Consider the following 15,547-nt stretch of genomic DNA (forward strand, 5'->3'; position numbering starts at 1 on the left):
TTAATTATTCATCATAAAATGTCAATTAATAATTATGAAGCATAAAAGGCATCTTTCTAATGCATCTTTATTTTTCTTGGCCTAAAAAGGGTTTAATATACATGTTCAATTGACTACTAACAAGTTTTAAAAATCCAACAAAGTAAACAAATTGCAAACAAGTGCAAACTGAATTTTAATAGGAGAACAACATACTCAAAATGAATGAAAGACAGAAAAAAAATAAGTAAAACTAAAACCAGAGCCACATTCATGACATACACAGCTCCATGTTCACTCACTTGCTAGGCAATAGGGCAACTGGCCAAGAAAACAACCCAGCAACTGAAGTTGTGAATTTGCTTAGCCTGTACAAAATACAGGACATGATGTTTTTCTCTGAACTGATCAATATTCCTGAAAGGCAGGGGTGCTTTAGAAATTTTTTACACTTTCCAAACAGTCATTAAAAGAAAAAGCACAGCTTAAGTTTCTTTAAATTACCTATTGTAATTTCTAAAGTCTGTTAAGCACTGCTAAAATATCACCATAAATGAGAAATTTTTTCACATTGCTTTAAAGCTAAAGAATTTCCCTATATCAAGTATTATTCATTTTTCTTCCAGGAAGATCCTATCTTTTAAGAAAAAAAAGAAGTCAATTTGAGCTGATATGGTAATTCAGGATAAGGAGCCATTATGATTACAGAGATATAGATTTATATTTATTTTATTACTATCACTATTATTCTTTTACTTTTCACTGACACCTGGGGAACTTGTCCTGTGATGACCCAGGGAGTTATTTTAGTCAGGGTGTCCCTGACCTCCTGCTGGTAGATTAATTACATACGAAACACTGTTTTCAAAACGAAATGATAAATCTGGACACATAAAGGAGGCAGAAAAGAATCAGAGCGAGAAAGGAGATCTTAAGAAACAAAACAAGGGATTGCAAAAGGGAGATAGATAGAAAGGATAACGTAGGAAATGCAATTGGGAAAGAATTTCAAGAAGACAAGGATAAAGGGCAGGGAGGGCTGAAAGGATGGCAAGAGGGAGCAAAGAAGGGAAGAAAGGATTCGGGGTTTTTCAATTCCCAGGCGAGGCTGCTGGCGTCCGCGCCCTTAACGCCACAGCCTTCCAAGTTGAGGCGAAAGCCACCTCCTCGGGCCTGCGTCGCATCCAACTTACTCCAAGTTTTCTGGTGACTCCTACAGGGCCCTTTCCGTCCCCCCTCCCACCCCTTAGTGAGATTGACAGTCGCGTGGAGGAGGCTTTTCCAGGCACAGCCTTTCTCATGGTAATCAGCCCCCAGCATCACCTCCCGGCCGCGGCCGCTCCCGCTCCGCGCGCAGCTAGCGGACCCCGGGGACCGGAAACAAGGCGGCGGGCGGGGAGCCGGCCAGCGAGCCAGGTCAGCTGACCCGGCCGCGGGGCGGGGGTCGCGGGGTTCCTGGGCGGGCGGGGGCAGAACCCCCCTCCCACGTGCTCCTCCGCCTGTACTGCGGGGGCCTTACCCTGGGATCAAATGAAGGGACCGAAGCTGGGGGCGTGGGGGACAGAGATCGCGGAGAACTGGGGGGCGACCAGCAGACCTGTTTTGCATCAATAAATTAAGACGCTTATTTGAGTCCTGAAGTTTGCTGGTTCCTGTCAGTGGAGACGCCGGCAAAAAAAAGCACTGAAGCCGAGATTCAGCCTTAACTTCAAAAAATAAAAAAATAAAATGAACCGCTCAGCTGGCCGCCCTGCTGGGGCCAGGTGACGTGCGAGATTCCAGAGCCCGCGGGCCTCGCAGCAGGGATGTTAGAGACGGTCTGAGATTCTCTGGTCCTGTTTTGATTTTGTTTGAAAGGGCTTCTCAGAGAGATGCTCCTGACTTTTTTTTTTTTTTAATAGACTTTCCCCTCCTATCCTAGGCTCAACTCCGAATGGATTGGACTGCGAGTTCGCACGTGAGAAAACCGTTTGACTTGGCTTGGACCCCTGCCGCCCCCCCTCAACACACCCCCATTGCAGGGGTCCCCCTTATCACCCTTTCCTTGGAACTCTAGAAGAAGTTGCCCACCTCCTGTGTAACACCACAGTCGAAATAATTCCTCTGGATGAAAGATCAATTCCGTTTGAAAAAGAGAATAGGTTCCTTTTTTTTTTCTCCACATGGTACAAAATAAACAGAATTTGCTTTAAAAAAAAAAAATCATTAGCTATGGCCAAATTCGAATTTCTGCTACAGCCTGTGTGTTCAGGGGCAGAAACACTGTATCTCTTCGGGCATCTGGGCCGGCGAGGGGAGCTGGGGGCAGGGGAGAAAAGGGGAGCGGCTGTGAGAGTTAAGGAAATTGACAGACTGAGAGGTGAATAGGGGGACAGGCACCAGGTCCTGGCTGGAGGGAATTGGAAAACAAAAGTGCATCTTCACATGCTGCCTGGGTGGAGGGAATTCTGAGGGAGGCAGTTTGTTTTACTCAAAGAAACCCTAAAGAATTATTTTTCTCTCGTCCACGTCCATTGCAATATTATTTCACATTTACGTGTATCTGTTGTTTTAATCCCCTTGGTCTGCGCTAATCTCGAAATAGATTATTAATGGGGAAGAAAGCCCAGGAAGGAGCGATTCATCTGCAGGACTTGCTTTGCTGTGTGAGGAGCCGAAAGCTAGCAGTTCCTAGTCCTCTCTCGACTTTTCCCTGCGTCCTGCGCTCCAGCATCCTGCTGATCCCACGATCCCCATTGTCCCCGACCTGGCCTTCGGACTAAGGGAGTGTTCGGAACAAATTTATATCCCGGCTTCCTCCGATCCCACCGCCTCTGCTCTTGTGGGAACTCTCTTGGTCAAATGGGGAGGGGAGTGTCGGGGGCGTGCCAGGCAGGGGAGGAGGGCAACCCACCGGCGCGCTCACCCCTCGTGGGGACGCTTCGCGTGCCACCGTCCAAATATCCACCTTGATGGGAACCTGAAAGATTGCTTTTTTTTACCCCAATTCAAATACTTGCACGTCGGAACTACCAGTGCTAAGTGTTGGGGCTGTCTCCTGCCACTTGAACAATTACTGAATCCAGAGTAATCAGATGATTAGCTGTTTTTAATGGAAATACTTGTCTTTTTTTTTTTAAGTCAGATCTTAAGTAACCTGACATTAATATACATAATAAAAACAAGTGATTTGTTAGCCGTTTGATTGGATACTTTGACCTGAGGTTTACCACTGAGTGTATGTCTGGGCTGTAAGCTCCAATGGCAACCTGGAGTCCTCAGGTGGAGTCTTACCTGGAATTATTCCATGCTAGGAACACCTTTGTTCTGGAAATGGGAGAGAAAACGCTGAAAAGCAAACTTCTAGAGAAAGCTAGACTCGATTTTTTTTTTAAATTAAAAGGTAGGGGAAAGTGGGAATTTTAAACAAGGATATTAATAATAGAAGTAAATCTCAGAGGAGAAACCTGATAAGTCATATATTTATAGAGATAGGAATATTAAAGAAATGTAAAGCATAAAACTGAGAATGTGCCTGACCCATGGTGAAAATCTTTAATTTTCTTTTTTTATTATTAAATTTTAGGCTGGTGATCTCAAATGCTCCTCTACAAATAAACTATCTGAGTGGGGTGGGGGAGATGATTCGCATTGTAATAAATGCTTAAGGTAGCAAAGAGGTGAGTCTGTAATCAACTGTGAAAATTTACTTCCTCACATCCTAAAGTAAGTATTGGTTGTGGTCGTGCTGGGTGGCTATTGCCCCCTCCCCAATTAACATACAAAATACAAGGCTGTGCACCTCTGGGAGTGTGGATGTGGCAAACCAAGTGGTGGCTTTCCCCCCCCCTTGAGTGCCATTGCCAGTGACTCTTGCATTCAAAGTCTTGCTTTAGGCACACATTCAAAGTACAGTTCAAAGCAGTTTATCTTAATGTGAGTAAAAGTCTAGTGTTGGATCAGGGTATTATTTGTTTCAGATTTCATCAGACTGAAAACAGGGGGCTGTAACATATTAACAATATTAAAGCAGAAAAAAATGGCATGAGGCTGTCCTTCAGTCCTCTTGACACCTCCACCTTTACCTTTGCAAAGAAGTCCAAAGACTGTGGGACTGAAAGTTTATTTGTGCTCTGAGGTTCTCAAGCACTTTCACTCTTTAAAAAAAAAAAAAAAAAAAAAGCTTCACAGTTCTTTAAGAAATTGAGCCTGAACCACTGGAGGCTAAGAGATTTCTTCCTTTTCGATAAATGCCTGTGCTCAGCATCCTCAAATTTGGCTGTCTTTATTTACTTCTATATTAGTTCCAATTATGTGCAGTGTAAACCAGCTTTTTGATTAACAAAACAGCAGAGCATTGGTTAAGAACACTTAAACTTCAAAAAAAATTCCCCTGGGAAGTAGGCTCTGAATTGGTTAATAATGTGCAGTACTTGCTAAATTGCTGACTTCCAGATGTGGAAAATATCTTTCTTGTTTAGGACCTATGTAACCTGATTGGATTACGACAGAAGCGTCACGTTGGAAGCTTTTGAGTGATTATTTAATTAACCATACAGTAGAAAGCTGTATTCTCCAGGAAATCCCTTCCATATTTACATAACCAATCCCTTCAGAGCAAAGGTGGAGTCTTTTCTTTTTAATTTTACTTTAATTGCAATATCAAAAACTATGTACTCCAAAACTTAGACCTCATGCCGTTTAATATCGTGCTCTTCCTTCCCTGCTAAATTCCTCTATGGCCTTTCTCCTTTTCCTCCTGCCTCCCTCCACACACTCCCTCACTTTGTAGTGAGGTCTCCTTGAGATGTAGACAGATTCAGAGATCGGTCAACTCAGCGCTCTATGTTAATTTACTTAGAGACCCTTTTTAAAAATGCCAAACCACTTTTTAGTATTGGGATCCAATCCAGAAATTCATCATACACACACACCCCAACACACATGCCCTAAAATGCAGCTCACATACAGCAATTTTTCCCCCTCTGGCTGTGGCATCTTGAAAGAAAATAATAATAATAATAATATGAGAAAGGGCAAAAAATTTAGTTCCAGAAACCGTGCTGAGAAATCCACACAACTTAATGTGCATCTCAAATCTGGTTATTAGAGATATCTGTATAAGAAGAGGCGATGTGGATTGAGGAACCGGGATCTTTCCCTTTAACTTTCGCCCCTTAGAGTTCTCCAGTTCTGTGAATGGTGTGCACCGTTTTCCGCCCTGTACTCTGTAGGATTTAGTGATGAGGATAATGATGCCAAAGGCTTGACGGGGGGGGGGGGGGGGGGCGTGGAGAAGAGAGGGAGGGAGGGAGGGAGGCGAGAGGGAGGGAGAGAGGAAGGGAGGGAGGTGGAATTTCATTTCTTCCACTAAAGCGTTTGCGGAGACTTCAAGGTATAATCTATCCCAGATCCTTTCCCAGAGAGAAACTTGGCGATCACGTTTTCACATGATGCTCACGCTCAGGGCGCTTCAATTATCCCTCCCCACAAAGATAGGTGGCGCGTGTTTCAGGGTCTCTCTCTCTCCTACAGAAAAGAAAAAGAAAAAAATGTCATTAGAAGAGGCGTAACACGTCAGTCCGTCCCCAGGTTTGTGTTTCCTGGAGTGGCCGAAAGAGATCAGTTCTAACCTGCTCCGCAGGAATAACGGTCCTGCCTCCAGACACTCTTGGCGAGGTTTTGTACAGTTTGCTCCGGGAGCTGTTTCTTCGCTTCCACCTTTTTCTCCCCCACACTTCGCGGCTTCTTCATGCTTTTTCTTCTCACCATTTCTGGCCAAAACTACAAACAAGACTTCGCAGGTAGGTTTTTTTTCCCCCCTTTTCTCTCTTTTTATTCCTTTTTGGCATGGTCACCCCCCCACCTTCCTTTTATGATTTTCTCCTTTTAAGTGGGGATGTGAGTCTAAAGTGAGAAGGAGTGTCTGTGGGTAGGAATTTCAGGTGGGTTTAGCTCCTTTATGGCAAGCTTTTCCCAAGAGTGACTTCGATTTTTCTCGCACTCCCTCTGTCTCTCTCCTTCTTTTTCTCCCCCTTTTTTCCTCCCCCAAATAATTTGCCCTGTACCTGTCCATTCAGGTAACCAAAGGTGCCTTTTACTACCCAGCCTTGGAAAAGTTTTATTGAGAACTGTATGGTTGGAATAAAAACTCTTCGAGGGGAGAAATTTTGCTCTATTTTCACGTCTAGTTCCAATTCATTGTATTCAGCAATTAAAACTTGGGAAATACCTGTTAATAATTACAAAACTTGATGGATACAAACCTACCAAATTCGGGAGCAAGTCTTTCTCTTAGATATGGCAGTCCAACCTTTCCCACCCAAGAAGGCTGTTTTCTAAGTAGAAAGTTGCCTGTTTTTGTCTGCTTAGCGAGTTTCATTTCTTTATTTCATTCTTTGTGTGTGTATGTATGTGAAGTAACACCTCACTTCTGTGATGATAAATAAAGAAGTGAAAGTCCTCATGGAACTTGAGTCGTTTACCAAAGGGGGGGGGCTCACTACAGCTGGGAAGAAAACTGCCGTCAAGATGTTAGGGTTTTAAATTAAGGATAACTTTTGAAATTGTATTTCCAATGGCAAAGTCATATAGAGACAGAAGATACATGCACTCAAATATCCCATTCCATACTTTGGCACTGAAAAGTCGAGATAGCAGGAGTTCCCAGGAACAGGGCTGATCCCGGTTAACATGAATGTGTGTGTCTCCCACCTACTTACATATTTTACATGCTCCCCCTATAATGATGAAGGTAAGATTACTAACTCCAGAGTTAGAAATAACAGGCAAAGATAAAGTTTACAGCACAAATGCCCTGTCTGTCCCTCACACACACATGCTCATAAAACTAGCAGCTTACTTTATTAAACATGTATTTATATGCAATTGTGTGTAAGTCTCAGCAGGAATACAGACAGGCCAGCTGTTTCATCCCAGACACTTGTGTGTCCATTTCTGTATTTCAGGATTTTCCCCAACAATTTCAAATCTACAGGAGAGCCAAGACATGACAAAATGTGTCAAACTTAAAAGGCTGCCACTATGCCTAGGTTAAATTCAAGGTGCTTTCTAAATCATCTACTTCCCCTTCTCTCTACGCCCCCCCCACCCCTCTCAGCAAATGTGTGGAAACTGATACTCACTTTCCAGGTTTTCCGCAAAGCTTCTAGCACAGGAGACAATAGGTGCGGGGCGTGGGGACCGAGTGTACTCCGCAGAGAAAGGGTTAATGGCCCTTGTGTTACAGTTTGCATCTGTTACATCTTTTATAGCCCCCTGTTTAAACTAATCCTCGAGGCACAGCATCTTCCCAACCTCCATCGAGTTTCGGGATTCTCCTCCTCTCCTGCCTGCCTCCGAGGTTCCCCTTCTCCAAGTTTTGACAGTTTCAGCTGAAAAAATGCAGCGCCTCTCTCGATTTTTAGGTACAAAAGTTTCGAAGCCAGAAAGGATACGATCATTCAGTAGGGCTGAAAAGTATTGTCGTAGCGGTTGGACTTTCTCTTTCCTTTCTTGAGGGGAAAAAACAATTTTCTACTGGAACTATTTAAGGGAACCAGTGTGGGGGAGCATGTGTGTGAGTGAGGTGGGGGGAAATACTTAAGTAAATATTGTCAAAGTGGAGAAGGTGGCGGCGGGGGGGGGGAGGGACAGTGTCCAAAGAGGCTTATAATTATATTTCTTATTGCGGCGTGAAACGGGAAATCCTAATTTGGGGGCGGGGGTGTGGGGGGGAGGAAGAGACAGTGTCTCGATAAACTCCGAAAGGGGAGGGGATGGGACGCGGGGCGAGTGGGTTTCCTGTAATTACTATTATCAATTTGCCCGAGTGTGCTTCATCGGGGGTTGTTTCGCGTTGTTTGTTTGTTTGTTTGCTTGCTTCCTCTGGGGAATGGGGTGGGGGGTGGTGAGACAAGATGAGAGCTAAAGGAAGCTTCGTCTCACCCCAAGTTGCCGAGCCGGGCTGAGGACTTTTCGGAGGAAAGGGTCCGCCTAGCCCTGAGTCAAGCAGCCTTACTGTACCGCCGTGTGCATTCCCTCATACGGTCAGGAGTTATGACTCATTTTGAAGATGTAATTCTTGTCTCTCTGATCCCCTCGCGGGTGCAACACACCAAACAGTAACAAACACAAAGCGCCTCGGGGCCAAGGCTGGGGGCGGGGGGCGGGGAGGGGGCCGCCGAAGTTTCGCTTTGGCGTTGGGGGGCGCGGATGGGTGCTCGCCCGGGCCCTGGCCCGGCTCCCCTGGGCGGCCCGCGCGCGTTTCAATGGGCGCGGGCGATGCCCACATTGTCGCTGTGTTTGGTTGCTAGATCGAGCCTGCGTGCTGCCGAAGCAGGGCGCCGAGTCCATGCGAACTGCCATCTGATCCGCTCTTATCAATGAAGCAGCCGATCATGGCGGATGGCCCCCGGTGCAAGAGACGCAAACAAGCCAATCCCAGGAGGAAAAACGGTAAGAAGCGGCCCGAACCAAACTTTTCCGGGCCACTCTGCGGCTCCAGACCCGGGGAGAAGGAGGGGGAGAGGGAAAAGGAACCGAGGCGGCGGCGGCGGCGGCGCCCAGGGCTCGCGGGCGAGCCTCCCTCCGCGGCCGGCGCCGGAGCCCGGCGCGCGCGGCGGCTGGACAGTGGGGAGTTGGGGAAGTGCCGGGCAAAGTGAGCGTCGGGCGCCGAGGGGCTCCGAGCGCTGGGGTCCGGCCGGGGCCCAGCGCCCCCACCTCCGCCGCCCCCTGCGCCCCCGCCTCCGCCCTCCCTCCGCCTCCGCCTCCCGCTCCGTGACTGCCCGGCCCGCCGGCTCCCCGGCCGAGCTGCGGGAGCGTCCGGCGAGGGCAGGGCGGGGGGCCTGGGCACCGGGTCGCGCAGGATCCCGGGGTGGGGGCGGGGGTGGCGGAGGGACTGCGAGGGCGGGAGAGGGGCCCCGGGGCTGTGCCTCCGCCAGGCTGAAAGTTTCTTGCCGGAGTCGCCGGGCCGCCTCTCCGCACGCCAAGTAACGGTTCGCGGGCAGCGGGGCCCGGCGGGCCAAGCGCGCCGGGACCCCGGGGTGGGAGGGTCTCGGCCGGCCCCGCGCGGGGTCCGTGCGGGCGCGGGGGCGGGTGGTTCCTCTCCAGCGAGCTCTGGCCCCACGCGGGGGGCTGGCGGAGTCCCGGAGCGCGGGGAGACTTTTCTGGGCAGTTTCGACATGGTCAGGAGGAGTCCGTTATCCAGGCTGAGTCGAGAAGGAGGAAGGAGATGGGGGTGCAAGGGGGACACGCAGAGCAGAGGTGGGGGATCAAAGGTGTGACAGCTCCGTAGGTCCATCTTAGAAAGAGTCAGGGAAGGCGCAGAGTGAGAGCGGGACAGAGAGGAAGAGAGAGCGCGCGCGAGAGACAGACCCCCTAGGTATTACCCCCAAACAAAATCGTGGGAATAAAAGAGAAAAGTGATTGGCAAGAGCGCAGAAGGCGCCTGGGGGAGGGGAGAGAACTGGGGACCGGAGAGGGTGCCGGGCGGTAGCTGACGGAGGATACTGAGTTGAAAAAGAAAAACCAACCCCCCAAAACCAACAAGCGAACTAGCGCCAGCTCAGACTGGGAGAGGAAACTTCTCGCTCCCCTCGGTCTCAGCCCGATCACCCGGCGCGGGGCCGCGTCGACGCTCCCGAGCTGGACGCGGGGACGCGGCGCCGGCCCCGGCCTCAGGTCTTCCGCGAACCCAGCCCGCGCCTCGCGGGGACCGCCGGGGCCCACTTGGAACAACTTTCCTCCAGAGAAGACAATTGTGCGCCCCCGGCCTGCCCCCGAGCTGCGCGGCGCGGGAGGGGGCGGCTGGGGGCGCGGTGAGGGGCGCTGGAAGGAGAAAACACAAAGACGAGGGAATTTTGATTAGAGACAAATGATGCTTCTCTGTGTCTCTGTCTCTCTAGGTTTCATGTGTGCGCGCGTGTGTGCGTGTGTGTGTGTGTGTGTCTTTTGCTTGTTGTGGTGGAGGTGTCGAGCCATATGGGGGAGTGATAGAGGAATTTTAGTCAGAAACTGTTCGTTATGTTATCCTGCCTTCTCCCTTTGTGCTGCCTTTGATCTATTTGCTTGGCTTAGTATTACAAAAAAACAAGTACAATAATATATACCAAGCTGCTTCCCCAATACCCAGTTCAGGCTGCCTCTTTTTAAGTCTCTTTCTTCCTGTCTCTTCCTCTCTCTTAATTTAATTTTTTCTTCACTCTAGTGTCTGGCATTATTTAAGGTGGTCCTTACACTGGAGACCTCCCCTTCCCCATCTCTGGGTAATCTAGTAGGCACTAAAATTACACCTCATGTCCCCCTCTCCTCTCTTGTGTTTCCTCTGTTCTTTTTATTAAATGTTGGTTATTGATTTTCTAAAATCAATGTCTGTTGTGGGGCTCTTTCCCCCCCTTACAAGTATCTAAAGCACATTGCTTGCTGATCAACTGGATAACAAAAGCTTTGTGTCAAGGAGGCCTTATTTTTTTTCTTATGTTAAACAGTCATTTTTTTGAGAGAGAGAAAGGAGAATAAGATTTAAAACAAGGTTCCCAGAAGTGTTCTTTTGCAGGAGAGACTATTTAGCATGTTTGTTTCTTCTTGTCTGCCTCCCCCAACCCCCTTCGGGATTTGGATTTTGCCACCGTTGACCAGCCTGGTCCAGGCTGTGAGGTCAGACCAGAGCCCAGCTCTGGGAAAACAGAATGCTCCAAGCTTCCTAAGAGCCCTGGGGCGGGGATTGGCAATGGGGAAGGTCTGCTGGGGACTTCACAGGTGGAACAGAGTACCAGGGAGGTGCTCAGCTATGGACATTGCTTGGTGTTCAGTAACGGACCCCATTTCCCTCTGCCCAGCCACAAACTTGGGAGAAGCCCTAACACTCTGAAGTGGAAAGTTGAATTGCACATTTTAAAGGCATTTAGCCCAGACCCTGCACACTTAACAGCAATAATTATTTCCCAATAATCTGTGGGAAAACATGCTGTAAATTCGTTACTTGTCAGTGTTTTGCTTTGGGTTTAATGTGAGCAATGTCCTGGTTTTGAGAAGCAGGTAGAAGAGTTTTTCCCCCTCTTTTTTCATTTTCTTTCTCATCAAGTACGTATCCAGTGCCTTTCCCTTTGGGAATTGCTAGGATTTATCTGAACTGAGTGGATTTTTCTTCTTTCCTGGTTTCATGGAAAAGATGTCACTTTTGAGCTTGTGTCTTTGCTGATAACACTAAATATGATGATGCTTATCAAAATCATATAGAAATTCCTGGAAAGGAATAATGGCAATACTAATCATAGAAGTAAAAACTGCATGAGGAAAAAGAGAGAGAGAGATGATCATCCAGGAAACTAGAATGGCACTTTATATAATTTTAATGAAGTCAACAGTGTGTATATAGACTAAGGCGACAAAGAGATAAAACGTGTAAAGCAGTATGTGTGTGTTTGAAAAGCTGGTCAAGAACGTGGGTTAAAAGACGGTGCTGTATGCAATTATTAAAAAGCAAAGGAGAAGGAGGCAGTTCAAGGGAAGCAAATGTACAAAGAGAGAAACAAGAGTCTAAAATCCAGCCTTCAAGATTCTCAAGCTAGCAAGATGCCTGGCAAAGACAGTGCCAGCGCCAAGTTAATCCATAGTGGACAGTCTCCTTTCCCCCACATGGAAAGGATGAAATCTCTTCCCAGAAAATAAGATGTGCAGGAGGGAAGGGGGAGAGGGGTGAGGGAGAAGGAGGCAAAAAGCAAGTTGCCCGAAGACAAGAATGTGTGTCGGTTTCAAGAAAGTTCAGTCAGGTGATCTTCAGTCGCCTGACTCACTTTGTAATACTTTCACTGAAGCTGGAGAGGAGGGGGAAACCCAGCCCCCCTTTTCAGTCCCCTGATTATACCCCACTATCTCCACACAGCCTTCGAGGCAGAAATGAGCACTTGGGAGCAGGAGGTGCCTGGCTGCTGCCTGCCACTGGCCCGGGCCCGGTGGTAACTTGCAAAGTTTGTTGCTTTAGTCCCAATTTGGGCATGAGCTCCTGGGGCTGCTCCGGCTACCCTCCTGCCTCCTGCAGAGCCTAGGAAGATGGGCCTGCCTCCCCAGCCCACCACCTCCCAGCATCAGCCTCTGAAAAAAATCACACAGACACAGGCACATTTTCATAAAAATCAAACCCGAAAACTGCTTGTTTCAGAAAAAGGGAATGAAGTTGTCTTTTAAATGAAAACTGAATTATGAGTGGTGGGAAGAGGAAACGGAAGAAAGAAAGAAAAGTTAAATTTAATTTTTCTCCAAAGTTTCAGCCAAAGGATTAGGCATTGTGTAGTGGAATGGGGGAATATTTTTACAAACACCTTTGGTCAGTGATTTTCAGTGGGGAAGAAGAGGGATAAAGTTGGATGCTTTCAGGGGTTTAGATCCTAGAGGAGAAACAATCAGATGAGCAGAAATGACGATCCCTGTTTAAGATAAGCCCTCACTCCCTTAACCACTTCCTGAAAAGGAGTGGAAGTGCTAGTGGTGATGCTGAGAGGCAGTGGAAGGCAGAGAAGTTGTTCCCGTTTCAGAGATGCTCAAATGAAAAGGAAGAGAAACGCAAGAAGCCCCTTCTTCAGGAAGTGACTCCTGTCTCTCTCGTCTCTCTTTTCAGAGAGGTGAAGTGGGATGGGGCAGCTATGAGCCAGAGCCCCTCAATACACTCTGAGGCAGGGAAGTTTCCTTCGAATTACAGTCGGTTCAGACTTGGTGCTCCTTGCAAGTGTGGAAACCTTGGGCAAGTACCTTGCTTGTAAAGTTGATGAGGTTCCGAGGAGGTGGTTTTGCTGACTCGCAGAGCACTCAGAGGCAGTTTGTGTGGCAGGTACCAGCTCTGAGGGTGTGCCCCAGATATCCATCTCCATCCTTGTGTCTCTGTGAAGATTTTCTGCAAGTTTTGTCACGCTGCACACACACATGGCTGGGGGTTATGTATCTAGACTGATCTATTTGTTTTATTTCCGTTTGAAAAAACTCGGTCAATTGGGGATAGAGACATGGCTTCCTACATAACATAGCCACTAGCCTGCTGATATCCATAGCGTGACTCTCCACCGGGGGTGAGGGTAGGGTAAGGATTTGAAACTTTACGTTATTTCTCTGTTGCCACATAAAGATACGTTCACGTCTTTAAGCATTTATTTCCGAATAAGACTAAAGCCAAGACTGACGTTCCCCAGTAAACTGCTCTGTCATATGTTTCAGATGCTTCCTTTCTTGCTTGCTTAATTTACTCGAAGTAAAGAAAATTCCAAGAGGTTATCAAAGACCCTAATGCCGTATTAAGACTTTTGCCTGGGAAAAATGTGTGTGTCTACCCTGAAGGTAGGAAAGGAGGCTGTTGCTAGTTCTCTGAGCAGTGCTGGTTTATTCCAAGATGTGGGAGAGTCTTTTCCTTACAACAGTGTTTGTCATCTGCATTCTTCCAAGGCTTTTAAGGTGCATTTTCTTCTGTGTGAAAGAGAACGCTTTGTCCTTTTCCTCTCCAGCACCGTGGCTTCCCAAGGTAGACACTATTTTGTGCCTGTCACAGAGAGAGGGAGTGCAGGTTTGCAATGCTCACAGACAATTGATTGTCTGCCCTAATGTGTTTCATTTACATGTTTATAACGTCAATGGTGCTGGGGTGTCCACTGTACCATTCATTCCCGCATTCCCACAAGGGGGCAATTGTCTGAATGGCCAAGTCAGACACCTTTTTGATTGCTCTTTGGTTGTCTTTTTAGAGCGAAGAGATAAAGGGGGAAAATCTGTGATGCAGAAACACTAGTTGAAAATATACAGAATTAAATGTCACCACAAAAGCAGATGTTAACATAAGCCCAAATATGCTTTTTAGCCAAGATGTGAAGGTTGAGAAAAAATAATTCAGAGCAGAGGGAAGGATGATTTAAAACCAATAAATATAGCCTTATTCCCCCTCCCTATTTCTTTTGTTTCTTTGGCAATCAGAAGGTGAAATGTGATTTTCCTTTTCATTTTTAAGCCTTAAAACATCTAGGCACCTCCTCATTATTTGTATGTTTGCTATGATTTGTGAATTTTGTATATATTTACATAGCTCTGTTTATGCCAACAGCATCAGCTTACCACTTGGAAAAAAAATCTATTGAATGACTATTTGGGCTGTCGGAGTGTAAACTTTTAAAAAGTAAAGATCCAAGTATTTCTTCATCAAGCCTTTTTAAAAAGGCAAGCACTAATAACCAGTAGACTCTGTAGAAGTCTTTGCCTTAATAGCTACATGCCAAAGACTTTTATCTTGGGTGACAGTCGTGTCAGAGTGAGAGCTCTCAGGAAAACTGTAACTCCTAGTTACAAAGTAAATAAAGAATTTTGTTTTAAGGTGTTCTGTACTGTTTTTACACTCTGTGTGTGTGTGTTTGTGTGTGTGTGTGTGTGTGTGTGTGTGTCTCGAGTTTCCTCTGAGGGAAGTGAGAGGAAAAACCATCCATGCGTGTGTGTTTTGGCTTTTCTCTTTACGCAGTTCTCCCCTACATATTAGCCATATATGTAGCACACATGAATACACCTGCTTAAAAAAAAAAATTTCACAGTTCAGATGGCGCAAGGCTGGTTCATTTAGGTAATACAGCTATTAGAAGTTGGTCTGATTTCGCGTGTGGTCCATAAGGAGAGAAAATACTAACTCCTGTGGCATCTGGTGGGAGGTAAACGGAGAGGGAGGGAGGACTTTTATAATTTTGAAGGAAATTAGGAAGGAAAAAAAATCATCAGTCTTTTCACAAAGATTTTTGCCTCTCTGGGAAGACACACACAGTAGCTGCACCGTTAGCTGAACCCCTGACACGGCGGTCTTTTGAATGCCTTAGGTATGATTTCACTTTCGCTCACATCAATGCTGACCTGAATGCCTTTCATATCTGATCCGCTGTGTCTCTCCCAGTAAACATCCCCTGAGGGGAGAACAAAGAAAGGAGCTCTTCTTCTTCTTAATCACAATTCAGCCCTTTCACCGCCGGCAGGCTCCATTTGCATTCTGCCACAGAAAGCCAAGATGAAAAGAAAGAGAGAGAGAGAGAGAGAGAGAGGGAAAGAGAGAGAGAGAGAGAAGAGGCAGAGGGTAGTAGCTGAGTAAAATAACTGAGGTGTTTGTGGCTGTTTGTTGGGCTTTCCCTAGTTACCAGCCTTATATAGTTGATGCTTAACCAGGCCCTGTCCCTCCTGACAGGCATATAGTGTTACAAGATGGCATGTCTGTACTATTCATGGCCACCCGCTCAACACTTGAGGTAAAAAGTGTCAGGGAAGGATCAAATTCTCCCCCAGAAGCCTGTTAGACTTGGGTCAGGTGTGTGGACATCCCACTCTGGAGTGCTGCCCAGTGTGTGGCTCTTATTGTTTACCTGAAGGCCAGGGAGGTACAGGCCCTGGGGTGGTGGGAGGGTGCTGGGGGCAAGCTGGGGAGCTCGAGAAGGGAGAGGCCCTGGTCTGCTTTCAGTGATGGGTGTCTGGCCCACAGCACAAGGGAGAAGTTGCTTACACCCAGCCGGAATGCACTGATACATCTTCAGGAAAACTGGAAAAGACTTTCCCATTTTCCCCCCTGACTTTTTATGATAATTCA

The 15,547-nt window shown here is 47.1% G+C and overlaps 2 protein-coding genes across 6 annotated transcripts in view; one reads left to right on the top strand and one right to left on the bottom strand.

Moving 5' to 3' along the window:
* Positions 1 to 4,065: 4,065 nt before the first annotated feature.
* LOC145542605 (uncharacterized) lies at positions 4,066 to 7,482 on the bottom strand. The gene is made up of 3 exons (XM_081581722.1): positions 7,104 to 7,482; positions 5,592 to 5,742; positions 4,066 to 5,487 (listed from the first exon to the last, which is right to left on the bottom strand). Exons 1-3 carry the CDS (start codon positions 7,212 to 7,214, stop codon positions 5,432 to 5,434), a joined length of 318 nt encoding a protein of 105 aa, XP_081437848.1. The 5' UTR covers positions 7,215 to 7,482; the 3' UTR covers positions 4,066 to 5,431.
* Positions 5,543 to 15,547, top strand: part of ZEB2 (zinc finger E-box binding homeobox 2) — a 130,801-nt gene continuing 120,796 nt past the window's right edge. For 2 of the 5 annotated variants that reach the window (XM_081581716.1, XM_081581717.1), the window contains exons 1-2: positions 5,543 to 5,762; positions 8,274 to 8,415. In XM_081581716.1, coding sequence (XP_081437842.1) covers positions 8,343 to 8,415 — 73 coding nt within the window. In that variant the 5' untranslated portion in view covers positions 5,543 to 5,762; positions 8,274 to 8,342. Of the gene's footprint in view, positions 5,763 to 8,273; positions 8,416 to 8,867; positions 8,949 to 15,547 lie in introns of those variants that run through there. The other 3 variants (XM_081581719.1, XM_081581718.1, XM_081581720.1) reach the window with 3 other exon arrangements.

This window comes from Giraffa tippelskirchi, chromosome 3 (genome assembly GCF_054371585.1).
Source record: "Giraffa tippelskirchi isolate mGirTip1 chromosome 3, T2T-mGirTip1v1.2.pri, whole genome shotgun sequence".
Taxonomy (NCBI): Eukaryota; Metazoa; Chordata; class Mammalia; order Artiodactyla; family Giraffidae; genus Giraffa; species Giraffa tippelskirchi.